We start from the raw sequence: 27,828 nt of genomic DNA on the forward strand, positions 1-27,828 counted from the left end.
TAGAACTACAGCCTGGAACAATTCTTGTTCAGTAAAGAAATCAGAATAATCACATGATGGTGGTTCTGCCCAAAATTGTCCTCTAAAACCAAGCACAGAATATTTACAAGAACTCCGGTGGGAGAGAGACCACCACATATATCTGCCTCAAATGCTTAGAACTTCAAGTAATAGCATCCTCAGGTAGTATTTCAAGGAAACCATTGCAAAAGAAAAAGACTCTGATAGACCAAACAACTGAAATCCTTAAGGATCAGGAAACTTGTTTAAACATTATATTAGCTGAGTAGTTGCACTGAAATCAAAGAGGATTAATTTGAGTAATTATTGAGTTGAAGGATCCGGCTCCTAGTTTGTAAGACCAAAACTGCAATTAAGTTTAGATGATGCCAAAAACAGGTTGAAAGAAAAACAAGCCTCCTGAAAATGGTTACTTTTCAATTTGGAAATCTAAGCTCCTGATAGAAATCTGTTTAAGTGCAATAGACTGTTAATGGGATATTGCAAAAGCCAAAAATGAAACTGGGATAGTAAATAAAGATAAAATCTGAGTGACTGACTTCCCCACCCATGACATTAATTATGTGAAATTGGCAACTTCTGTCTCAGCTGCATAACATTACAGTTCAGATGCCAAGATCAGGCCAAAACTTGTTGTGTGGTTTAGGTCTGAATCTAGCTGCCCCCAGTAAGATCACTTTAAAAGGTGACCTGCAAAGTTATGCAGAATATCCTCCCATAAAACACATATTACACACCATAAAGGTGTGTAATGAAGGCTTAAAAGTTTATTTTCTCAGTATGCATTTTACATTAGAAATCCAGGTCCTGTCTTTCCTGGAAGACTCTATAGACTAGTGGAGGACTTGTTTATTACACTGCAGATACCAAGTGAAACTTGATTGAAAAGGGAAGTGATTTTTAGTCAGACTACTTAAAAAATTTGTAAATACCCGTTTAACTCAATTGCAACATGAACGGTTGGAAGAAGAGATCTGTGTGCGAGATCCAGCCCTTCAAACTCCTTTAGTTATCAGGCTGATAAATCTCACAATGCACATCCGAGATCTCCAACAAGGCTTCCAGTTAAAATGAGGGAAGACAAGATTTGACATTCCTGATATTTCTAAGATAAAAAACAAGCAGGGGAAAATTCCGTATCTGGAAGAGGATCATCATTTCAAGTGTATTTTATACAATATAAACAAGGACACAAACCTAAATATTTTTGTATGGATGTTTGTTTCATTTGCAGGCAACCTTTCAATTAAAACCCAGGCAAATTAGTAGCATTTGGCTTTGCAAGCAGAGTTTGAAAAGGAAGAGGCCTGCAACACAGAACTCCTCCTTTCCTAAAACATATGGAAATGGAAAACATATCACCTTTCAAACTAAGATACAGTAAAACAGGACAAACCTATGAAGGGTAGCACTTGAGAATCAAAGTGCTTGAATGGCAAGTTACATTTTTGCAAAAAGAGATACTGCATCTTTAATCTAGTTGAGTGACATCTCCTGCAAACACATGAGCCGTGCAGGACTGGAACAACACTAATGCAAAAAATAAATAGGAAAAAGTGATGCTATTTATTAAAGAAATTCCATCTATGAATTATTCTGTTTAAATTATAATGCAAGACAGACAAGTCTGGATAAAAACCATGTTCTCTCAACATTTGGACTTATTTTAAAAAACTAATTCCTAAGTGTCAATTTAAAAAGCATTTTATATTTTGCTATAGACATAAGTTAACACTGTCTAGAGATGAACAGTATGATTACTATCCTAGGAGAGTGGTCAGTGACCTTTTGTAAACACTAACCAGATGCTATAACCACTGGTTAGTAAAACTATTGTCACAGGCCTTTTGAGCAAGAAGATTGAAACGTGAGGCAATGTCATCATATTACTTTCTCCGCCAATCAGATGCTTAGTTGTTTTCACAAAACCTTTTCCTGCATTTGGATACACCTTTTATTTTCAACCTAACACCTGAAATAAAAAAAAAACCCAGAACAAGTCTTCAAACCTCTTCCACTAACACTAAATCCACAAGGCTATTAACTTCAGGATGCCCATACGACACACGCTCTTATTTGACAGGTGCCTATCCAAACAACAAAAAGCTATTTTGCTTCCTCTGCTCCCTTCTTCCCACAGTCCCCCTTTTTTTCCTCCACCCCCCCGTTCCCTCCCCCTCCCAAAAAAAATCTACATTCCCTCTTGTTCAGGAAACGTGAAGCTAGAGACAGCAAGAAGTGGCACAGTGGATCGGCATTCCCTTCTACGTGCGGTTCAGCGTCTGGAAGATTCGAGAGATCTGTAGCATGACAGGTCCCGTCTCTGGATCATTCATCCACTGAGTGCTGTTTAAGGGGTTTTCAAGCATATCTTCAAAGGCTGCCAAGAGAAAAAGATGGCAAAACTCAGCAATGATGTTTTATTTGACAAATATTGAGTATTTTGGATGTTTTACAAAATAAAAACGTTAGTTTACATTACAGTAGAAATTATGACTTGCTTTGATCACCACAACTCGGTCAGGACAGAGGGATCTCGGAAGGCCAGAACCACCCATGCAGAAACCTCCATCTCCCCTCACAAGTTCCCTGTCAACACAGTTGTAGTGGAGCAGCACTGCCAGCGACACTTCCTGGCCGTCGCTATTGGTGGTGATGGGAATGAGGTAGTATAAAAGCCAGCTGTGCTATGTCCTGTCTCGGTACTCCTATGGCACCCATCACCACAGTAACTCAACGCCACCAGCAATGAGTTCTCTCTCCCAACGCCCCGTGAAGGAAATCATCATCCCCATTTTACAGGTGGTGAAGCTAAGGACCAGAGGCATGCCCCTGCAGCGCCCAGGGAGCCTGCGGCAGAGCCAGGAAGTGAATTAGAATCTGCTGAGTCCCAGTTAAGTGCCTTGGCCACAAGACTATCATTCCTTCCTGGAAAAATTCTCTGGGGCTAAAAGGAAAATAACATGTTCTTCCACCAGTCAATGAGCTTCCTTCCTCCACCAGCCTCATTGCTGCCCTCTCACCCTAGACAGAAGTCAAGGGCATGCATACTGCCATGGAGACAGCAGACCCCAATTCCACGGTGTGTGTGCGCATGCGCGTAGGGGGAACGGTCCCCTACATTTGCAGATTTTGAAACGATGACCTAGGCCCAAATGCCTAAAAATAGTTCTCCTTCCCTGTGTCAGCAACCCTTCCATCCAAAGATTATTCCACTCATTTACTTGGGACTGTTTATGCTTGTTTATTTATTTTGCATTTCACTCAGCTTGGTTGATCAATGGACAAGTCAGTGCCACCATATGGTTCTCATGCACTAGCACATAGCTGCAAGATTTGGGTTGCAAACACGGCAGGAAACAAGAACATCCAATCCAGTAGTTTACAGATGCTCGGGACAGGGTGCCTGACAGACACTGAGTTTGACTCCTGAAATTTGGAACACTCACTCATCATGGGCCACACACACAAACCACAAGTCTGACCTTTTCAGAAGTCCCCCTAAAGGGCAGTGTAACCATTTACATAAGAGCCTGGCAAACTCTGGCATAGAGGTAAATGGTCCAATTTTCCAATGGCAATAAGCACCCACAGCTCCCAATAAAGTCAATGAGAGCTGTAGGTACTCAATCCCTTTCAAAGGCAGACTATAAATAATTCACCAAGGTCACCCAGCAGCTCCCTGGCAGAACTGAGAATAAAATATAGCTCTCATGCTTTCACTGCTTGACCATGCTTCCTCCTCTTTTGGGGAGGAGTGAGAGATTAAAAACTAAAGGAGGACGTTTGATCATATTTTTAATAACTAGGTATTTCTAATTAAATACAAATATTCATGTTAAAACACATGGCACTAGCAATAAGCAGCGGTCTCATCAGCAACAGTACGTGCTCTGATGGTCATCCAAGCTTTATACGTGTGTACAATGACATTTCATTTTCTATTTTTATACCCTGGGCTGCAGCATGGAACCCTCCCCTCTGAAACGAAGATGCCACCTGTTTAGAAAGGAGGGTGGGCGGATTCTGCTCCTGCATTATTTAAAACCCTCCAAACTTCACAGTAAGTGTACAAGTGTTCAAAAGATCCACTGTAAAGGAACTGGCATGCAATCTACTAAGCATGCCTTTAAATAAACCATCCAGGTACCATTGAGGCCAAAGATTAAGCACATTTATAAATTGCAGAAAGACCAAATTTTTACCACCACCTCCCTCCCTCTGTGGAGTTTCCTCAAAGTAACGCATCAACCACAGATTTACATTTCAGTCTCTTTCCGGCTCGTTAGTGGGGTGGCTTTCCCAGCCACAGATGCTTTTTGACCGAGAAAAAACAGATGCTCTACAGGGCAAAACTCCAAAAAGGGTGAAGCATGTGTCCATAGCTGTTACTTCAGCCTTGGCAGGACAGGCACAGAAGTCCTTAACTGGCAGCTTTCAGTTCAGTTAAACTCAGCCAGCCACTACCCACTGAGTAGATCTCCATCTACAGTGAGCTGTCCGGCAGCATGCATTCTCTTCCACACTTTCTGCAGCTAAGGACCCCCAGGATACCAAGCACAGATTTACATTTTCCCTGCCAAACTCTGGCCAAGTTGGGTGTGAAGCATCGCCTAGAGCCCTATGGAGACTCTAGCCAGCCAGCAGCCATTACATTCCAGGTTGGAATCATTGCCCTAGAGATTGTCATAACTACGATAGTCCCATGATTGTTCCAAAACCCATACTGCCCATATAGCATCATACACAGTATTAGAAAACAAGCCATCAGGTTGGCTAAAGAGGAAAACAAGGTGAAGAGCTGCACCCGCCCCATTTATTCACTTGGCTTTATTTAAATAGAGTATTTTCTGTTTGTCAGCAACTGTGGAGCAATGCTTATTCGTCAGAAGCCAGTACAGTACTTACCTAACAGCGTTTTGGGATTCGTTAGCCCTAACTGTACCACTGGGTTTTCTAGGATGGCTTGGAAGAGAGGGCTAGTGGTGTCAATTCCCTTATCTAAATCCTCTGGAGATGGCTTCCTGTCTCCCAGCAGCCATTCACACTGTAAAAGTCAGCAGGCATGACAAGTTTATAATTAGTTCCATTAAAACGCAAGCTTGTAAGAGACTTCCATCCCTCATACAAATAAGGCATGAGATAGAACATCCCAGACAAAGTTTATCATCCCTGTGTGGAATCTGACAGACTAAACTATAGATCTATTAACACAGTAACGGCTATTCACTTCGGTCCTGCTCCCAGGGAAGTTAACTGCCAGGCTCCCATTACTCGAGTGGGAGCTGGACTAGAGCTGCAGCCGATTTCTGGCTTTCAAACCCACAAGGGGACATCCTCTAGATCAAGCTCCAGGGCTGTCAAATTCCGCAGGATTCCCAAATCCAAAGCTAGAGGGGAGGTTTATCAATCTAACTCCCAGGAGCTCAAAATCCCAGCCAGGTCAGCTCAGCCCTTCTTCCCTCAGGAGAGGATAAACTGGGCATTCCTGCAGCTTGCTGTGCATGGAGGGGGGAAGAGGAGGTGTCCTTCAAATGAGAGCCTCAAAACCTGATACCGGTGTCCCTGGCCAAAGATCTCCATCTCAACATTTCCCCTCTGGAAGCAGTTTTCTCAACATTGTCCAGGGTGCTGGTTGAGGGCCACTCTCCAGCCCAGAAGTGACTGCTTTCCAATGGTGTACATTTCTAGTTTCAAAAATGCACAGTATTTAATCATGTTTGCGTCAACTCCAATAGCTGGGATGCCAAGAGCTGGGATGCCAAGAGCAAGGCAGTGTAACATGGGGCAAGTTTGAATTAAAAATCTGACCAAGCGCCATTCAGTTCAGTGATCACGAATTCTCGATTGAGCAAATGATCATCATAGTCATTAGGAATAAAAATAACAGCGCATACTCACAGCTGCATTTTGCTGGTTGTTGTTTACTCTGAGTGCATCAATCACCTCTTTTTCATCAAATCCCATCTCCATCAAGGCAATGACAGCCTAAATCAGAAATGCACAGCTTATTACAAGCAGCATTTTGCTTGGTACATGGCAGCTACAACAAACGCAAGAAATGAATCTTGTCCCTTCTCCTTCTATGCAGAAACTTTTCCTTCTCTACATACAGCAAGGAGGCAGAAGGCAACTGTCACTGTTTTAAGAGTCCCCACCAGATTTATTGTCAGATTCTCCTCAGTAGAGGACTCAATGGGATTTTCTGTGCAATGGAGGAGACTATAGCATGCTCCCTTTCAATTATTTTTCTAAAAGGCTTTTTATTGGATGCAAACTTTTGGCTAGCAGAGATTCAAGAGATTTTAAAGGTCTACCAGCAGGCCACAAGTAGCCTGTTTGCAATTATTTATATGGAAATGCATCCCCTGCATGCAAGAGGTGAACTTCTCCATACCTAGTTCCTACACATCAAAAAAGTACTGGAAGAACTCCTAGTTCTTTTCCCTTTTCTTGCTCCTCTCTGGTCACACACCCTAATTGCTTGTGTAAGGATGTGTTAAAATCAGAATGCCTTATTTTTAATGAGGTTTTATAGTATTAGGAGTTCAATTATAGTACATGTACCATTTGCAGGCTGTGACACTAATTTTAGATTAGGGATTGTGATATTTAGGAGAGGATTGTGACCGGTATGAAGCCAGGATAGAGTCTTTTAAGAAGTAGGTTAGAGTTTAAACTGCATGTCAAATGGGACCGTTTGCTTTAACTTTGACATCCAGTTTTGAAACTAACTTGTTTTGTACTGAAGGACAGAAGTTACTTGCTTTGAATCAACTTACTTCCACTCCTCTTTTACCATTATGCATTTGTAGGGATAGATATTGCTCTGTTACACAGGATCAAACCAGGTTGCAACTGTGTAACTAAGCAGCATTTGGCTGTAGCCTGCAGTTTCCTTCAGGTTCAACACAAGCCCTGGAATTAGGAAAAGGATGGCTGCTGTTTCCATCAGTCCTTTCTAATATCCCTTCGTACCCCTCTTCAGCTATTTTGGTGTTCATTTCTCTGTTTCGAGAGGTGAGATAGTTGCATACAAATAGGAAACAGGAATAAAACTAAGAAAAGTAGAAAGGTACTTACATCTATTGGGAATAGTTCTCTTAGGAAACCCAGCCACAATGTAGTCTGCCCAGGGCAAAAGGAACGTGGGATTCTATCCTAAGGGTAAAAACTTGGCTCCATTAAAGTCAATGGAAAAACTGCCATTACTTCAGTGGGGCCAGGATTTCACTCCTGTGTTTAAGGGGCTTTATTAACTGTTCTCACAAATCCAAATACTCCAGATATTTACGGTACTACACAAACAGTGATTTCTAAACATTAAACTGGAACTAGTCCACTTTCCATCACTACAATGTAGGCAAGTTGAGATTTCATATGTAGGTGACTTCCTCACAGCACAGAAAGAAAACAGTTTACAAACAGACAAACTGGAGCTGAGTTATTCAGTGATTAGGACACTAAATGGTGGACACAGTTGAAATATAGATTGGCAAGAATGCAGCAAACAAGGTATTTAAGCTTGGTCTTTTCAAGAAGGTTAATTGCCTGTAATAATCATGATTTAGATTAGACTACTAATAGCAGAATGAAAAAAGGTAAGAAAAGAGCAAGCAGAATCTTAAATGTGTTGTGAAATATTAGAAAGGAGGCAAGACCCAAGGGAACAATTGCAGACTTAAAAGAAAAAGAAAGCAGAGTCTGTAAGCCAAATTCTGTTCTTAACTACACTGCTATATGTCTAGAGGTCACTGGAGTTACTCTGGATTTCCACTAGTGCAAAACAGTAGAATTCAGTGCTGGATTCCCAACCCATGCAAATTATGAGAACATAGCTATGATCTGGTATATAGCCGATAACTGGGATGCTGGGGATGGGAGACTGGGTTTTACAACTTGAACTTACATTCCATATCCAAGGCTTGTGGTTATCTGGCAATAAAACACATGCTGTCACCTGCATTTGCTAGTTCTAGTAATTCAATTTACTCCTGGTGCACATTAAATATTTAGAACTGTGTATCTGAATATGTTAAAAGGTCTTTTTCAGTCATAAGTAATTTTATCCTGTCTTAACATTAGCTGTTGATGAATCTTGTCAGTCTCAGGAAGCCTTTAGTGGTAAAAGTAGATGCATCTTGAATTCTAAACAGCACCTCCTGGTGAGTTTAAGGGGAAATAATCATACGGGTCTGCTTTTTGATCTACTGCAATAAGGGATCAACTTTCTGTACAGGGTATTTATAACATCTCATCTGCCTTTGATAAATAGTTTGAAAAGATGTTTCACTGTCACTTCTGCAAACTCCTCAAGATTCAGCTTAAATGTTATTTTGTATCTTTCTTCAGTAGGAGTCCTTGGGGCACAATAATATGCTATGGCCCTTCTTCACCAATACACAACTGCATTATTTTCTTTGGCATTAGTGGCAGCAGCAAGTCATGATTACAAAAAGCTACGTCAAGAGTTTAGCTGCAAAACCGGGGCAGACCTAACAGTATTAATAATTCAGGCCTGGTCTACACTGCCAGCGGCCGGCAACAGGAGATACGCAAGCTACATACCGTAGCTTACGTATCTCCCGTCAACTTACTAACGTTCCCTTACTGTGGCATCTCCACTGCACTGCATCGATGGGAAACGCCCTCTGGTCAACACAGCCTTACTCTTTGTGGGAGGGAGAGGAAGGGTGGATTTACTTTCTTGACTGGAGAGCACTTCCGCAATCGATTGTGCCGGTCTCCATCGGCCATTCAATCGATCCTGCTGCATGGATCTGTGCAGCCCAACGCAACCCCCAGCAGTGCAGACATACCCTTAGATGCCTGTGTATTAGAGGCTGTAGCGTATAGGTACTGGATAGTATGGCTTTAAATATTTTGAGAGTCCTCTAATAGACCTCCATGGTTTTGGTGTTTCAGACGCCTCCAGAGCCCACCCAGAACAGGAGTGGATATCGATATTCAGGCTTGCATGTTGCACATAGTTAGTAAACACAGTTACTTGGAGCCCACTGTGTCACCTTCATATTACTTTTGCTGTGTAAAGAGTAAAAGACAGACAAGACGTACTCGTGGGTCAGGACGAAATTCTCTTTTCCTGCGGATCTTCTTGAATATTTCCGTCAGCTCATCCTTGGCCTCTTCCCCACCAGCTTCCAAACTAGGACCAGCAACTGCTTCAGTAGAGGACGCACCCGCTTCAGAAGCAGCTTCTAACGAGGCTTGACCTGGAAGAGGTGCGTCAACTGCGGGGTCGTCCGCATGTTCTATCAACCACTCCATGGCCTGTGTCACTGACATACTGAGACACAAAGTTAATGGAAATCATTACGGGGCGTCAGCGAAGCTTAACGGGTACGCCTACTCTGCTGCTAAGAACGAGCCTCCCAGCCCAGCTAGACAGACTCCCACTGGCTTAACAGTGTGGACACTGTGGCTCCAGCAAAGATGCTGCCTAGCCAACTGAGCTCAGACCAGTGGGGTCAGGTGGGCTTGAGAGCTCAAGCTGCAACGTCTACACTCAAGCCAATGGAGTCTGGGGGGTTTACTCCCAGCTGCAGGGTAGACAGAGCCGACACGTAAAATGTTATTCCCTGTATGTTTGTCCTAGGGCTTTCAGCATCACTAGCTAGCTTACATCTGAGGGGTCACAAAATACAAATTTGCTTCCTTTATGCTTTCCTTGTGTTTGGTTACAGAATAACTTTGGTGCAACATCTCAGACTCAACCTTCCAATACCACGGACACCACAAACCAATTTCACCTGAGCTGATAGGTGAAAGGAGTAGAGAGGGGGAGACAGAGGAAAGCCAGGGTTCAAATTGGGCTGACACAGCAACCTAGTACTTTTAAATATGTTTTTGAGGGTGTCATCTTGCTCTCCGGAACCTCAGGTTCATTTCAACATAGAAAGTCACTCTCTTCCCCTTCTAGTGGTGAAGAAACTCTCTCTTCACAATTTTACAGTGATGTCTGCCCAAGTTTGCACAGAACCTGCAACAATAGCCCAGAGAGGCGAACTGCCCCTGTTCATCTCTCTGGAGCGTTAATTCAGAGAACCAGTGACTATCATTTAAATGTCAACATTGGTAACTGTTTCACTGCCAATCAAAGCATGTAAGGAAGGAGAGGGCCGAGCATATCACACTTACACAATTTACTGTGAGTGACTGCTCATTTTGGTATCAGGAGTGGATGGTACTTGGGTGAACATCATCCCTTCTTTTCCCCACACTTATCCCTGGAGCCCAAAACAGTATGTGAGCCCCAACAAACAGAGTCTATGAACGTTTGAACTCCACTGAAAAGGAACCAAGCCCAAGGAGATCACTGTGATCATATTTTGAATATCTGCACAATCTGATGTGGCTCATCTCTCAGTTTGGTATCTGAAGTCGGTGAAGCTTCAGATAGTAGCAGCGTATCCCTCCCCCATTTGTGCCCTGGGGAAAGCAGAGAAAGGGAAAACCCAAAGATGGGACTGGCACAAGTAATTTTATAACCAAAGAAGAAAAGTACAGCCCTTCATACCACTATCTGGGTGTGGGGACAGAAATGAATAATTTAAAATCATTTTAGAAGTCAGCGTGAAACGTTTCTTTTGCTATTTAAGGGTTGGGTCTGTTTTTTCTTTTTTAAAAGTAGAGTGTAGATGAATTTAATACTCATGAATGATGCCAAATATACAGGTTGCAGGTCACAGATCTCCATTTAATCTCAGAACAAGGCCAGCACAGACAGCAGAAGAGTAATGTTCCCTCATCTGACCCCACGTATGGACCTCAGCCCTGAGCAGGGCTGTGCCCTCTGCTAGTGCTGTGTCTAGTTTTGGGTTAGGTGGCCCAAGAGAAGAGGCTGCTTACAACAAATACATTATCATCCAAATAATAATGTGCACCAGCAATCTCAGTAATTAGCAGTCCCATACGCTGAGTGCTGCATATACTCACTGGTTTAACCGAAGGGCTTTGACAGCCCGGTTCTCTGGAAACCCCATTTCTGTAAGTTGTCGCAGGGCTATTTCATCCACTCGGTCTTCCTCGTCCTCGTCCAACATGGCTACCAACAAAAAACAGATTCAGGTGATGACTTCAAGACAAAATAAATCCCTGCTCCATCTGGAAAGATATCTGTTAAGTTTGAATCCTTAGTCTTTCCTTCCCCACCCTAGCAAATCAGAGGTCATGAGAAAAACCTATTAGTCTTTTAGTTCGACCTCCCTAACTCAGCTGATGCTGGATTGTTCCTACAGTATGTTTGCCAGGGCTTTGTCAAGAACAGTGCTCAATGTCTCAAATGATGGGCAGAGGGTTTCCTAGCTACCCTTGGCGGTCTATTCCACTAAGGACTGAGCCTTCAAGCCTTTAGACATGAACAGTTCTTACTCAAACAAGCAGTGCAGCTGACTTTTATGAGACTATTTACATGTTAAAGAATTGTTTGAGAGTAAAAATCTGGTGGGAACAGGCCCTAATAAATCCCAGAGTCAGGAAGTTTTCCATTACATTCAGCCTACATTCTCCCTTTTCTCCATTTAATCTTAACTCAGGGTAAATCTACATCAGAAATAAAGTATGTTCTTAATTAAACAGCCTGAAGACAAGGCAACTTAGCTTTTAACTCAGGTTAGCAGTTTCAGTTCAACGTCACGGTCCTCTATAGTCTTACCTTGAGCTGCTCACCCAAGTTAAAAGACAAGTTGCCAAGTCTTCACTGCTATTTTAACCCCAGTAAGCTAATGCAGGTTAGCCAGATGAAGTTAAGAACATACTTTTGTTTTTGTTTTTGTGCAGGGTAGACAAACCCTGTAGTGCCCCTATACCCCCTTAAATCATTCCTCACCATCCCTAGAGCTGCAGTTTGAGTGCAGGTTTCCAGGAGTTATACTGGGAATGATTTGACATTTACATGATACCTCTCATCCCAAAGCGCTTTACAAACAAAAACTAACACACCAACTATACACAAGGGGTGAAATCCTGCCCAATTCAATTGGATGAGCATTCTGCTATTGACTTCAATGGGATTCTGGGCTGAACCCCAGATCGCTTCCCCTGACACTGAAGTGTACAACCTGGAGTGGAAGTCAACAGCTTTTTTATAGCCCACAGCAACATCACACAATAGATGTTGAATACTGTGCGCAACTGAAACTAAATAGGGAGTATTTAGGAGGCCAAATACGATTTAAGCAGGAATCTTAAATGGCTATGACCCTCGTTCTTGTGAAAAATGACAACTCAGTCACTAGAGACCCTGTGGCAAGACCCTGGTTCTGGTTATGTCTCATCAAAAAGATGCCACCTCCTGCAGCCATGTGTCCCTTGGAGTATGAGATTGGCGTCATCAAATGGAGACTGGTTAGTCATAGGGAAGAGTGTCACCTACTGACTATCCAACAGCACTTCCTTCCTTTGCACTTGTCCCACTGATGTATTGGCCCATCCCACCTCTGCGTAGCTTGGAAGATACGAAGGAATCACAGCACAAGGTGGGTATGGCTACCGGCCTAATAGGATGAACAAACATTTTTGGGTACTTCTTAACAAAACTAGTCGAACCATGGCTCCATAAAACACATTAGGGACACATTCTTACCATTTGCCTTCTTAAATAATTCAACGGCATCTGGGTTTAATGCCAGCAATTTCTGCGCAACTTCTATAAGTGAAACTAAGATCTTCCGGAGCTCTGTCTGGAACTGCAAGAAAGGAAACTGTCAAAACATTTAGATAGGAAGTTCCCAATAGCCCTCTTCACTTAATACATCTATTGTTAGAGTCTGTACGCTATGCCCTTGCCCCCTGTAGAGAAAGTTGCTTTATTATTGCTTTGCTTTCACTGTGTAGCCTATCAGACATATGTTGGCATGCTTCCTGTGGAGTGCTACACAGAGCAAGAATTGCCATGCAGGAAGTGTTGTTTATTTCTTCCATTAAAAAAATGACACTAGCTGAGAAAGCTTATTTCTTAATGGAAACAGTGGCCAATCCAGTAAGGAGTTTTGTGTGGGCAGACAGCAGTCAGTGGGCAAAAGTTGAGGACTGGGAACCACTGTTTCTATTAAGGGATGAGCTTTCTTAGCTAGTGTCATTTTCTTCCTAATATCGGCAGTCTAATCAAGACCAGCTTCTTCTGAGACTTGTCATGCCAATGTGTCATGGCTTCCCTTCCTCCATCTGGAAACATTTTTGGTGTATCCCATATACAACAGAGCAAACTGGTCTCTAAACATATTAAGTATTCCATGCTTCATTTAATTAACAGGAAGCGGTAAAGACATACGTTTGACTTTTCTTTAAAAAAAAAGTTTCAATATTTTATTTATTGACTATTTAACAGCAGGTACCATGCAGGCATGCTTTTGCTACTTCATGCACATGGCAGTCTCAGACATGAAGAAGCAAGTCACACTGTGTCTGCTGAACACACATTTGACATATACTCGCAAGGTATCTCAGTATTTTGAAAGCTGCACAATGCTGGGGCATTTTTAAACTTTGAAAATAGAGTTAAGAGGAAAACTAACTGCCTCAAACTCCATGTATAATCAAAATTTTATGCAGACAAACAAAATGCAGGCGCACTTTATGTTAAGGTTCCATTTATAAATAGTTTATAAAGGGTAATCAATGATCAATAGGTGTTGTAAGAATGTTATAAACATGAGCAATATATGTTAGATGGTTTGAAGCATGTCAGCATGAAGCATTATAAATGTCTATAAGCAACCCACTGACCTGTTAGACTAATATTTGATTAACCATTTATTAAAACTTCTATTACATTATTATAAACGGAACCTTAATATCAAGTGTAACCCAAAATGAAGTAGAAACTTGGAATTTAAAAAGTTTATTTTCTGTAGTTTGTAATCACACTGGTCTTTCAATTAAGATCTTTATTAGAACCACGTAGGCAGCCACTAAGACTAAAGATTAGGTACTTTAAAAAAAAAAAATTCCTTTGGGGGAAAACATAGAACAAGATGGGTAAATATTTTATACAGGACAGTTTCAGTATCACCATGTATGAGAGAATGCCCTAAAACAAGGGAATGAAGATCACACTTCTCTGAAAAAAACAACCCCAAAACAAAAACATCCCCCTGCAATATTTCAGCCAAATTTTGCAATGCTGTGCTGGTGCATTAGAACCTGAAAGTGACTAGCCTTTTTCATTCACATTGAGAAATGCAAGAAGTAAAACACAGCATAAACTGGGAAAAACTTAATTTGATTCTTAAAGTTCAGTTTTAAATTTCCTAAACTACTGGTATATTAGGTACTATTTTCCCCCCCAATATATTATTTTTAACTTGAGACATGGACCATACATTTTCACTTATTTCAAAAAAAAAAAAAAAAAGTGACAGGGGCCCAAGTTTCAGTGAAGTCTTCAAGTCAAGATGAACTAACCTATGCATACAGCAGAGAAGGGTTAAATCAGGGAGGAAATCTAGATTTAGCATGTAAATTAAATGAGATAAAAAGCACCATACTTACATCCCTCATGTTGTGGTGGGCAACAGTGCGATCTACATTGCGAGAGGGCAGATTTGCTGTTGCTTTGAGAATAGCATCTTTATCGGGAGCTTTCTGTTCCTGTTTCCTCTACACAAAAAAAGAAGCATGATCAGATTGTGTAATTCGTCATCCACAGGTATACAGTAATAAAAAAATATAGTACATCTGACTAATTTCATATTCTCTTGTAGGGAATCAAGTGATGTATAGTAACTTGTGACTAGAGAAACAGCAGATTAGCAGTGCAATTTCTTAACAGCACTAATACTTTGCAATCATAGGGCCAAATCAGATCTGCTGTGTCATGCATATTTTTCATAAAAATAAATCAGTTTTCCACATTCTCCATGGGCTCATATAGTGCTTTTCATGTAACTATCCCCATTTTACAGATGGGGAAATTGAGACACTGGGAGGGGGAACTGAGTCATCAAAAGTGGCAGGGAATAGAACCCCGGCTTCTCCACTCCCGGTCCCCCGCTCTAACCACTGTGTATGCTCCTTTCCTGCAGAGAACCGTAGGACACCCTCTTCAAATGTATCTGTGTTCTGAACAGAATTAGTAGGGAGATTTAGGGTGGGCAGAACAACCCACTGTTATCTCAGTTGGAGATAAAGTTGAAGTTCTAGCAAGGCCAATGCTCGTGTCCCAGGGCATGTCTACACTGGAGCTGGGAGACAGCCTCCCAGCTTGGGTAGACAGACTTGTGTTGGGGGTGCTTGCTCTAATGTGCTGAAAAGAGCTGTGTGGATGTTGCAGAACCAGGAGGGCTCAGGCTAGCCCACTCTACCCCCCAGGTCTGAGCTCCCTGCCGGTGCTGCAACATCCACACAGCTATTTTGGTCATGCTACAGCAAGTCTCACTAGCATGTCTGTCTACCCAGGCTGGGCAGCTCGCTCCCAGCTCCAGTGTAGACATGCCCTTAGAGACCTGGTGAGAGGCCCAGAGACCAGCAATAGCTAATAATAGAAATTAGACAGAGCAACTTGACACAGCTTTCTAAAGGGCGGATCTGTTTGAAGGTGCAACATGGCACAACCTGAAATAATAGATTTTTTTCTGTTCTTAGACACTCAAAGATCAACCTTACGGCATTTCCATGGAGTGTATCTAAACTGTTTGAGGCAAACATTGTTAATTTACACTTCTAACGCTTATTGTATTCTCTGGGAAGTTTGAAAGGAACATGAATTCTCCTGAAATTAATTTATTTCACCTTTAATTAAATGGATGCATTTGCCTCCATAAATAAATAGTGCACACCCATGGCTATGCTTCTCCAAGTTGTCAATAAAAGGGGGAAAATGCAGACTAAAAAACCACACAAATCTTCCGAACTCACTTTTTCCTCTGCGGATACTTCTGCCATTTTGGGAGGGGGAGGGGGAGCTCGCTTCTTTATCAACAACAAGACATCTAGAAAGAGAAGATACTGGAATATGTTAGAAGTAACATGCAAAGGACCATTGCCAGGCAGTTTAGAACCCAAAATTTAACTGTAAAATGAAGGATGTCACAGTGTCAGGGTAACTGCTCCTGTATCCTCCCCTCCATTGTCCCTCGAGGCCACCCACTTAGAGCTTCCGGCTCCCAGACGCACCTTTCTTGGGCAGAGAACTGCATCTCTTCCTTCCTGACTGGGGTTTTAAAGCTGCATAGCCCACCACTACCCATGGTGATACCCCAGCAAGCCCGTCTGCCTCAAGGCCAGCAGCCCCTGTGTGCGCCTCTCTCTCCCCAAGGGCCAGGAACAGCACAATGGCAGCAGTTACAAGTTACTGCTCCGCTCTTTCTGAGCAAGCACTTTTCATTCTTATGAGGCAGACATTTTTCCAACCTTTCCAAAAGGGTTGGAGCCCATGGACAGAAGGTCCTGTCCATCTGCTGGATCAGAAAGAAGGCCCGAGCCAGTTTAAACGTAGCTTTTTTATACCAAAAACTCTCTCTCCATTGGTCTCTGGAAAATCCAGTTTGCACCAGTATATACAAGGTTTTAACAGAAATGGGATTTTGTTTGCATTCTTTGCACAATTTCAAGGATTTTCCCGATTTAAACATTTTCGGATCTAAACATTCCCCTTCACTGTTTGCAACTCATTCACTCCAGCATTACGCTAATGCAAGCAATCCACGTGCTGCACCTTTGTACAAGGGCATAAAAGTAAAAAAAAATTAAACCGACTACAAAGCATTTGACAAAGTTAAATTGCCTGTTCTAGGGGTCAGGGTGAGCGACATGCAAAGAGTAAATAAAATGATTAAAACAGAAAGGATTTTTCAAATCTAACTTTTCAGCATCTGAGATGTTGCTGGGAGAGGGGTTATTTTAATATGTTCACATCAAAAGTCAGACCTTTGCAGCCAGATTCTGACATCAGTTAAACAATGAAGTTATCCCCGATTTACAGTTCTAATAGACTTCAGAACATGGCTTATCACTAGTTACAACTCATCTACACATTAAATCTAATAATCCCCAGTTTCGCCCTCTTCTCCCCCAGGAAAGGAGCAACTTGTGGGCACCAAGTCCCCTCAAATGGATTCTGCTGTTTGTGAACATGACGATAATTGCCAATCTGTTCCCTGTCAAACCAGCACCTATGGTGTTCTCTACACTGGGGATTTGCCATACTTACAGCCATGCCAGCCACCTGCGTAGCTACACCAGTGCAAACCACTAGCATACACATGCCAACCTGCTAACTGCAGTGGTGGACCTTACCCCTAACTTAAACCGGGGAACAAATGGCAGCTTAGAGCAGTTCATTTCGACTACATTAGGAATCTGCACTGGTGACTGCACACTAATGGCTATAACTGGAGCAAACCTTCTGGGCAGACAAGGCCTAAGTCTGAAAGATCTCAGGCCACATCACATACTTTTCCTTTAGGCTTTTCATACTAATATTTTGCACTTACAAACCACTTTTCTTCCAAAGATCTTGAAGCACTTTACAACCATTGGCTTAATTAAGTCCCCAGTACCTCTGTGATGTAGGTCATTAATATATCAATTTACAGGAGGGGGATAGAGACACAGGGAGGTTGAGGCTTAAATTAACAGGCATTTCTGAAAATGTAAGTGCCCAATATGAACAGAAACCAGTTATCTGACTGTTCTAACCTTTAGACCTTCATTTGTTTCACAGTAAGGCTTTTTACATTTTTATTCCACAGGCCAAATATACACTTAGCGCAATTCCATTGGCAACAGTGAGTTATAACAGGGATCCATTCTGACCTACATCCACAAAGCACAGCGTAAGTGCACAGCGCTATAAAACTCAATGAAATAAATTTCAGAAAGCAACATAACCCCACTATTTGACTTGGAGATATGATCTGATAAATGGTGGCTTATTTTTTCTTTTAGAATCTTTTATTTTTACTTAAAGCCAAACATCCAAAAATCCAATCCAAAATAAAAGTTTGCATGGGTGGCATTCATAATGAAGAGGTCTATTTAATACCATCCTGTAAAGGGTAAGAGCTGTGCACTGTATGAATCTATTAGAGTCATCAGATTACCACTGCAGTTCCTTTTTTTTTGTTTATGTTAAAACAGACTTACAAAATAAAGATATCATTTCATCCAGTGGCTCCAACTACTGTGTGTATAATTCAAGTTTTTATTTCTTTTAAAAAACCATGAATGTTGCAGAAAGTAGACTATCGTGTGTTTTTTAAACATTTCTATCTCCTGTACCTTTTAGCCATTTTATCAGTGTCCTTGTCTCAGAACAGTAAGAAGGTCACAGTTTGGCAGGCACCTCATAATTAAATACAGTCTCATGTTTCTAGGCTTACAGGCTATGATCGCATGAATGAGGTTTAATCATAAAGTTCTCCTACCTTTATCCTGAATGTTTTCCTCCGAGACTGTTTTTGTATCTGTCAGCACCTTCTCTGAAGTAGCATGGATCAATTTATGATGCGTTATGCTTTTTGGATCTTCTAAGCTCCCAGGTACACACTAGAGAAAATGATAAATACTGAGCATCACAGGACAAGGAATAATAAGCCTACTGCATGAATCACTGCACCTCGTATTGAAAGGAGTCTCCACATTTGAACTGTGCCAGCATTTACCAGTCTCTTAATAGCTTAAGTAATAGGACAATATGCTGGAGGCTAATGTACAGAGTAGAATATACACTAAAGCAACTGAGATTTGAGTCATGCTGTAACAGTACTCACAAAGCGTGGTAGCAAACAGGCAAGTGGGTATCTTTCCACATAACCAAGTGCCCTGGCGGAGAGGCAGATTATAGTGATCATTTTAAAATTAACAGCTGGTAAAAATGCAGTATCTAGGTTCCTGCTGACTGATGCGCTAAACAGCTTTTTGAAACAGCTAACTTCAAAGACCAAATCCTGCAGCCCTTTAAAATATGGATGGGCCTTTGGAAGTCAGTAGGCTACTCATGTAATAGCTAGATGATCATGCCTCAAAAAACAGAGAAATGTCAGGTAGAGATATTTGGTAAGATATGATATTTTATTATGAGAATGTATTTAATCTGGCGATTCGGAAACCATAATAATGAAGGACCATTCTTTTACCATTATCAGAGAGGGTTAATTTTGTTCCTACCTCTTTAAAAAATGACAAATTAGTCCAAAAACCCTTAAGACTTTTCATATGAAATATATACGGCCAATGCTGAAATACTGCTTTAAAGTGGTAGGCCTCCCACCTGGAATTGCTAGCAGTCCATTAGCAGCCACTGCCTTCCTAATGTACATCCTCAGAGCGTCTATGGATTTTTAAATAATATGTACTATTGAGAAATAACGTTTTGAGCTGTACGTAATGTCCTATGTTCATTTTAGTATAAGCACCCCAGGAGCAGTCACGGTTCGAGAGCAAACCGCACTGTTTGCTACTGGACATGGGCTGAGGTGACGCAGATGGTATGTAATTTTTCTATCACTAATAAAAGCAAACATTTCCTACCCCCATAGATAGAGTTTGTGAAGAAAATTGCTTTAAGGCCAAACAAACAATTTCACTATTAGTAGGTGACTTTTGAGCAGCTGCCTCCAGAAGAACCTAAGGTGAGGACAGAAGAAGTTAATGAAGATCTGCATTCGGTGAGCCAGCTTCAGATCTTAAGCATACCAGTATAACTCCGTGCAGACTGGATTTACAATGGTGTAAGAGCAGATTCTATCCCACTGTGCTCAGGGGTGAAATCTCTGGGCACTAGGGCCAATACACAGACAAAAGGGAGACTTGGGGAAAAGCTCATAGGGTAGCAATTTGGCCTTCAAGTTAAAAGGCTGAAGAAAACTAACTGAGCTTTTAAAACGTTCTCACAATACTGAAGGCTGCAACACTGCTAGTAGCTGTCTCCTTCACAAGGAGCGTTAAATGCACGAGTCTTCTGCCTAACCTAGCAATCTCTATTTGCTCGAACACTGTCATATGCAGTGATACTTTGCACTTCTATTGCACCTTTCAGAGGAGCTCACAGCACCTGCAAATACTCCTTGTTGTACAGAGGAACACACAAATGTAGGAGGAGTTTGTGTCTTGCCTCGGGTCATTTAATGGAATCAATAACAGAGTTAGCCTCAAGTCTTCCTTTTGTCTGTAAACCACTAAACCGCACAATGTTTTCTGTAGCTTTTCTTCTTGCTCTGAGAAATATTCACAGTACCTCTAGTTTTTCTCCTAGTAGTCTGTGTCTAGAAATGCACCAACTGTTAAAAACAGAAGTAGGGTACTAGATCATTTGAAGATATTTTTGCAGAATTTGTTATTGCATTCTCATTCCGAAACCGAGAGAAACGCTGTCAGCAGTTTGATTATAACAATGTCCAGCAATGCCAGTGTATTTACAAACCCTGACACGAAACTAGGGATTCTCCTCTTTCTTCAAAGAAAATGTAATTAGAATATGGAAGACCATTCCCTAGCACCACGTATATAAGCTAAGACTATGTGTCATGTCCACAGCTAGTGTAAATTGGCAAAGTTCCACGGAAGTCAATGGAGCTATGCTGATCTACACCAATGGAGGATCTGGCCTTTTTTGTCTGGGTATCAAAGAAAGACTGCACAGGATTAAGCTTTTGGTAAGCTCAACAATTTTAAGTATCTAGCTTCTGAATATACATACCCCACTGGAGCTTTACAAGGGAACTTGGAATTTAACCCTGTTTGGCTATTTTAGCATTGCCATACAAAATACCAACCCATCCACAGCTTGAACTGACTCACCTTCATGCACGAATGGTTCACTGTCCCACAGTGATAGACTCCCAGAATGACATTACATCAGTTCATCTAGAGGCTTCTCATTTGTTCAAGGGGAAATAGAAAATGTAACAGCTGAAGCCATGAAGGGAGAAACTAAAATCACTGAAGCCACGAACGAGATTGATGAAGTCACTCATCTCACCTGGGCAGCTCACTGAGACCAAGTAAAACATTTAATAATGGTACTTTGTAAACATTCGTATTAACCTAACTGAGGGTTTTTAGGGTGCTTTTAGAATCCATGATCTCGCTATATGCCCTGCCTCCACCTTGGTCACTAGAGAGCTCAACTGTTTGTTCCTTTACTTTAACATCAAAATGCACCAGTTTTCATCACAAGTCTTCAGCTCCTGATTTAAATGATTTCTGAACACATCTAACACAGCAACAGTCCTGTAGTGAAATAGTTTTAGCTCTGCTTTGCATACCAGTGACTTAAGAGTCCTTCAGCACGTTAACTGCTGATCTAAAGCCAAAGACTGCATTAGAATCTAGGATCAATCAGAAGCTTCTAAAATTGATCTAACAAGTTATCCAAAATGCATGAGAACAGTCCATCAGTGGTGCACTGACCACTGGACACCATAAGGATGCTACTTTTCCAAATCATTAGATTAAGGCTCTCAGTGAAAGAACATGGAACTGATAACTGTAGGGGAAATAGCTTAAACTGTAGAGCTTTGCAACGTTTCGTGTCCTACTGACTTCTTGCTTGGAATCTAAGGGTTGCATTTAATCTTTAAATTTTTGTTTAGAGCATGCAAAATAGTGCGTATACAACCTTAATATTTGCCTGCTATCTTCCTTGGTAGATCAGAAGATATTGCTGGGAATCTAATGCCGGAATCACCAATAACCTAGAGCTTTATACAGGGGTTCTCAAACTTTTCCTTTGTGTGGACCACATCTAACCAGAAAGAACGTCTTGTGGACACCCCCCTTCCTTTCTGGTACTGCAGACAACTTCCATTTCCCTTTGCAGTCATACAGCATCCTGTGACAACTACAGCAATTCCTTACGTGGAAAGGTAGCATTTAATGTCTTTTTAGCTTCTTATAATGTGCCACAGGAAATAAGGACAGACAGCTTCTTATGATCTAGCTAGCTCTCCACAGGGCCTCCCCCCGCCAACCCTCTCAAGCAAACAGCTTTATGGACCACTAGGTGGCCAACTGATCACATCATGAAACCTCCACTTCAGAAGAGTTCATTAAATGTGAAAACCCTACATTTCAGACTGGTTTAAAGTTCAACCAAAGGAAGGAAAGGAAAATATTTTCCTTTTTCTGGACAGGAAGAGTGCTGGCAAACAACAAGAAGGAGGGTGGGGTACCCTAAGTGGCAGAAAGGAACAGCCACACCCAAGTTAAGAGAAGCACAAAGACAGGGCTGGACTCTGCTGCCTAGTGGGTATGACTCAGCACTGCCATATGGGGGATATTTGGATTGATTGCGGCTGCTCCTCAGATCAGCAAGGACTGGGAGTGCTGTGGAAGAAGCACAATCAGCGCCTGTATTGGAAAGATAGTAACTGATGAAATACAGGGAAAGGGGAGGTCTGAGTGGGCCAAGCCATAGCTGCTCATGCTCATTTGCATAATTACATACAAGGAATATGTTGGGAGGGGAAGTTGTTCCATATTATTTTATTGTTCCAATTCCAGCATAAAGGGTTGAATTTATTTTTAATACTGGAATTTGCAGAGAGGCTGCTTTGTAATGTAGATCGATTATAAAGCATCATTCATAGATGTCTAATTGGCTCTGAACATACAAGTAAACTAAATGGCATCTCCAGAACTTGGAATCCAGACAAGCCAGAGAATATTTTTTTGTTTTCCTACAATGAGAGATTTTTGTTTTGTTTTGATTAATGAAGCCATTTTAAAACAGCAGTGACACCCCAGGGTCTGCAGATGCTTTCTCTATTGCTACACTCAGAGTGGGTTAAAAGATCTTCATGCCTCACAAAGAATCCCAAGGTGTGGTGGGGGAAACCCCTCCCCATCCTCTTGTTGATGCTCTGATGGTACCTTGCACTTCCACAGAGCCTTTTGCCTGAGCTGCTCAAAGAACTTTACAAGTATCACTTAAGTCTCACGACGCCCCTGTAACATGGATAAATATTGTTGTAGCCATTTCACATGGGTAAAGAGAGGCACAGAGGTTAAAAGCCTTGCCTAAGATTGCACAGTGAGTCAAAGGTAGAATTTAAATACATAACACACATTACTCATCCTTTGGTCCCTTAAATCCTCACCCACAGCCCAAGTCAAATTTCCAACTAAACCCATAATTTGTTCCAGCCATTATGTTCCATCTAGAGGCAGTAAATCTATCAGTTAAAGCACAATGCATCAGAAGACTTGTTTTCTATTCCCAGCTCTGTCATTGAGTTAGTATATGATCTTATGCAAGTTACCCAAGCCACAATTTTGAGAAGCAATTTCTGTCTTGGGGAGCCCAGCTTCAGACAAGTAGGGTATGACATTAAGAAGCACTGAGCACCCAATAATCCAACTGCAGTCCGTGGGAGCTGACAAGGTGCAGCATCTCTGAGAAACAAGCCTAAGATGTTTCAAGTTGGGTACCCAAAATCAGGGAACACTTCTGAAAGTTTGGCCTTTAATCTCTGTGTTTTAGTTTCTCCATGTGTAAAATAGGGAAAACAATCCTTGTTCACGTATAATGCTTCTAGATCTGTCAATGAAAAGCACTGCGTAAGTTTTAGGTAAGTAGAGGGTGAGGTCTGTGTGTTCTACTTTCAATAAATTTTTCTTTGAAATTCCATTGCTTAGCTTTTCTAGTTACAGCAACTGAGTGTGGGTTGTTAAAATTTGCACTTCACACCTACAAACTGACGCCAGGGCTATCTAGTCGTCATTGTCTTTTCTTATCATGCCACTGAACATATGGTTGACATAGACTGAACATCCAGCCAGACCACCTTTTGGGATCTGTCATGATGATGAGAATATTGTATTTTGTGTAGAGTCACCTCTTCAGAGTGACAAATCCTCTATGCTGGACTCAAGTACTCAACTGTTTGCTTAACATCTGCTCAGAAGAATTATTCCAAAATGTCCGCAACAATTGTAGTGTCATGTCCTTAACTGCCAACTTACTAACTGCTAAAGTCAATGTAAGTATGTCCACTTGTGTGTGGCTGAACAGACTTTTCATAAAGTCTCTTTAAAAAAAACAAAACAATCTCGCCGGTTTCAGAACCAGAACTGAGCAAATTCGGGTCCTGATCTTGGAAGCTGTCATGTGCAAGTCCAGCATGGCACGAACCCACACTGAAGTCAGTGGGGCTCCACATAGGGGCGGGTGTCTTCCCATTCAGAGCAGCTTATAGGACTGGGGCCTTCGTTCATAGAGAACAGGGGGAAAAGGCTCGATCAGCTGCAATACTTCCGTTTTGTAGGCAAAGACAAACAATTGCTACAGAAACCCCTCCAAGAGGAAAGATCATTAGGGATAAAGCGCTGGCCACTGGATCAGAGTGCAGAGTTGGTTAAGGAAAGACATCAGAATACTTAACGACACTTTGGAGCTCAGTGACCTTTTGGAAGCTACCAGGGAGGGAAGGGGGAGGGAATGGTATGTCTCCTTTCCTTATCCAAAGTAGAACCATCTAATGAATGTTACTTTCTACTACTCACTGAAATAGTGATTGTAGGGGCTTTGGGGAACATATTCATTAGCATCACATTAAAGGTGGCTGCATCAGTTATCTGAAGGTGCTACTAAGATTCATTACAATATGCTTGTGATCACTAGTCATGATTTTTCCATTTCCATTTTTCCTCTTCATAAGGTTATATATTATCCATAATGGTTATGCAAATCCACACCATTACCACTAAGAAGCAGACAGAAAGAGATCAAACAGCTCTGCCAAGTTATCAATTGTCTTCTGCCCTGACTCACATTACATGCGAACACTTCTTCAATTAGGCTCCTTGAAAATTAAAGGTTCTTCAGATCTGCACATATGCATGCAATCTTTGTACTACCCTGCCTTGACAATCCTCACACCATTCTTGTGCTCAATCACTCAGTTGAGCTGAATAAGGTCAGAAACATGATAATTCTCCATGGAGAATTATCAAGACACAGCAATCCCACACCTATTTTATAATGCAGAGGCATCCTAAATTTGCCCAACCAAAGACGGCATTTGGTACCTTACCTAGGGCCTTGCCTACCTTGGATAAAATGAAGCTCTTTGTTCCTCAAATATAGGTGTGGCTGTGGAGACTACAGGTCCTAGCATGCTAAAAGCTGAGGAGATGACCCTTTGGATCAAGTTGGAATATTGCATGCTGAGACCTGCAGCTTCCAAGGGTTCCGTATTTAAAAATAAACAGCGAAGGGACACACAATAAGATTTCTGTGTATTGCATTTAGCCCACTGGCCACCCTTACTGGAATGGAATCCCTACACACCTAAGAGAGAAAATCTTTTACATTGCTTACACTTTACTTAAAATTATGTAAGCATTCTTATAGGTTTCTGGTATAACTGCTTGCTCTCTTAACTATACTATTACTAAAGAGACTCAAAGCTTCACATTTCTATAATGCTTTGAAGATAAGAACTACTTTGCAAGACAATATTTTTTACTCCCTTGAGTGATGGGCCAGGACTGGCAACCCTCAATTAATTATAAGTTACACAACCATTGTCAGAGCCAAGATTAGAACTCAGGAGGTCCTGGTACAGACCATTAGAACATGCGGTCTTGGCCCAGGAATTGCATCTTCTGTGGCAAATCATGGCCACATTCTCAGGTACTGAAATCCTACAGGTATTTGTCATGTTTTACTGAAAAATAGAAGTCATTACAACCTTTAAATTTCAGTCCAGTAGACCCTCATACAAACGGACCCATTTATCTGGTGAACAACAGATCCAGAGCCTGCCACCAACAAGGTATGCATGATAAATAAGCAAACAAGAATAAAGAAACCCTCTGTGTTTCAGTCAAATTTCCACAATGGTACCTTTACACATTCTCTCTTCTGTGCACTCAGTTTCCTAAAGGGCAAAGGACTGTGAGACATGCGAAAGTCTTAATGGATTGAGGGTAGGGAGAACATAAGGAGTGTTCTCTTTCCCCAAACGAAACCCACATTATTGCACCAATTCAGGAGTAATGGCGTAGTAAGTAAAGTAATCTTCCAACAGAGAAATGCCCCACTGCTGACTTCATAGACTCTAAGGACAGAAAGAACCCACATGATCATCTAGTCTGACCTCCAGCACAATGAAGGCCACAGAACCTCACCCACCCATTCCTGTAATAAACCTCTAACCTATGACTGAGTTATTAAAGTCCTCAAATCATGTTTAAAGACTTTAAGGTACAGAGAATCCACCAGCAAGTGAGCCGTGCCCCATGCTACAGAGAAAGGTGAAAAATCCTTGTAGTTGTTACTCTTGTTCTTTATATTTGTTCTGGAAATATAGAAAACACAGAAACAAAAACAAAAAAACAACCAAATATTACAATCGCTATAGGGAATCATCTGACACCTCTTTGGCAATTTCTCACAAGGTACAGTTGCCAACCCATATAATACCGTGTGTATAAGAGCTAAAAATACATAGTATGTATGGGGTCCCATGAATCCTAACTTGTATAGTTAAAAGGCTACAGAACAATTTCCACATTAACCTTATTGCCCTCCCCCCCCCAGGAACTCAAAACTGTCTGAAATAGGTTCTTGTACACAGAAATGCACCACACCTCAAATTTTCGGGGGACAGTTACCGAAGTAGCCAAGTAGGGAGCTGGAATAGAAAACCATTCTAAATGTACAGGAGGTGAAGGGGACAACACGGAAATCTGAAATATTTACTACACCCCACAATATTTCCCTAGGCCAGCAAGCTCAGAGGCCAAATAGTGCATTAAGCCTCAAGATTTCAATGGCACCCACTATGCACGTAATTATTACACCCCACCCAGGGCCGGGAACAATTAAATACAGTCCAAGTGTATGTAAGGCAGGGCCCCTTCCCCAGGCCTCCCCCCCCCCCCACTAAATACAGCCGAGGGAGCTTTTCTTTGGGGGTGGGGAAGGCAGTAAAGGGCACTGCCATGATGACCCCGCATCGCTGACTACAGACAGTCGGGTGGGGGGGGGGGTGACGGTAACCACGGAGGCTCCCCTCCCCCACTGCACACTTAGTGCCTATTGCCGGTGCTCTGCAGACCCCCCCCCCACCCCAGCAGCGGCGGCGGCGGCAGTGGGGGGATGGGGGGGACCTGCAGAGTGGAGGTAAATACCCAGCAGGCCCCGGCGGCCCCTGACAGGGGGGTGGGGGAGGGGGAGAGCGGCCCGGGGTGGGGGAGGGTGGGGGAGGGGGATTCCCTTACGTGCTTTAAGCATCGCTCCTTGAGCTTCTCCACCGTCGTGTCCTCGGCCACCTCCTCCAGCCACTCCGCCCCCTCCATGGAGCAGACATGGAGCCGCAGCACCTTCCCGGCAAAGATCTTCTCCTCCTGCACGAACATCGCCCCCCCGCCCGCCTTCACCAGGCCGAGGGCATCGCTCCTGCCGCTGCCGCTGCCCGGGGAAGGGAGCAGGGCCCGGGCCTGGCTCCTCGCTCTGCAGCCCCCGCTCCTCACACACGCCCTGGGCAGCTCCTGTCACCGCCGTGCCTTGCAGTCTCCCGACTCCCGGCCCCTCCACACAGCACCGGAAGCGAGGGGAGGCCGCACTGCATTCTGGGAGTTGTAGTTTTTTTCCCCCACCTCACTCGCTTCCGGCGGGAGGTCCACACAGCCGTGGGGGGGGGGAAGAGGGGGCCGCGCTGTATTCTGGGAGTTGTCGTTTCCATACCGCGCCGAAAGTGGGCGCACACGGCCTTCTGGGACTTGTAGTTTTCTCCTCCCCAGTCGTTGCTGTCTGTGGCGTTTCACATAACCCAGGAAGTGGGGACCCAGGTGCCTTTCCGAGCGGTAGGTTCCCCCACTACCTCCCTCTCCAGACTA

At 42.5% G+C, this 27,828-nt stretch overlaps 1 protein-coding gene across 2 annotated transcripts; it reads right to left on the minus strand.

The window, feature by feature from the left end:
- Positions 1-2,198: 2,198 nt before the first annotated feature.
- Positions 2,199-27,517, minus strand: UBAC1 (UBA domain containing 1). Of its 2 annotated transcripts, XM_067541806.1 has the most exons (10): positions 27,211-27,517; positions 18,408-18,528; positions 15,898-15,971; positions 14,533-14,640; positions 12,626-12,728; positions 10,978-11,086; positions 9,097-9,328; positions 5,923-6,009; positions 4,930-5,068; positions 2,199-2,401 (listed from the first exon to the last, which is right to left on the minus strand). In XM_067541806.1, the coding sequence occupies exons 1-10, from the start codon at positions 27,346-27,348 to the stop codon at positions 2,286-2,288; spliced, it is 1,227 nt and encodes a 408-aa protein (XP_067397907.1). In that variant the 5' UTR covers positions 27,349-27,517; the 3' UTR covers positions 2,199-2,285. The 2 variants fall into 2 exon arrangements, with proteins under 2 accessions (XP_067397907.1, XP_067397908.1); XM_067541807.1 differs by lacking the exon at positions 4,930-5,068 and having other exon boundaries at positions 2,228-2,401.
- Between the last annotated feature and the right edge of the window lie 311 nt (positions 27,518-27,828).

Source organism: Emydura macquarii, unplaced genomic scaffold, assembly GCF_026122565.2.
Source record: "Emydura macquarii macquarii isolate MOO-44397 ecotype Brisbane River unplaced genomic scaffold, CSIRO-AGI_Emac_v2 contig_691, whole genome shotgun sequence".
Lineage (NCBI taxonomy): Eukaryota > Metazoa > Chordata > Testudines > Chelidae > Emydura > Emydura macquarii.

Bases quoted from the DNA above. Each gene is read 5' to 3' on its own strand.
- UBAC1 (XM_067541806.1), bottom strand. From the start codon at position 27,348: ATGTTCGTGCAGGAGGAGAAGATCTTTGCCGGGAAGGTGCTGCGGCTC. The intron at 12,729-14,532 runs GTAAGTATGGTG...CCTTTCTTGCAG, and splicing joins CCCACCACAACATGAGGGAT to TTCCAGACAGAGCTCCGGAA. The intron at 6,010-9,096 runs GTACGTCTTGTC...TTTCTGATTTAG, and splicing joins AATTTCGTCCTGACCCACGA to GCTGTCATTGCCTTGATGGA.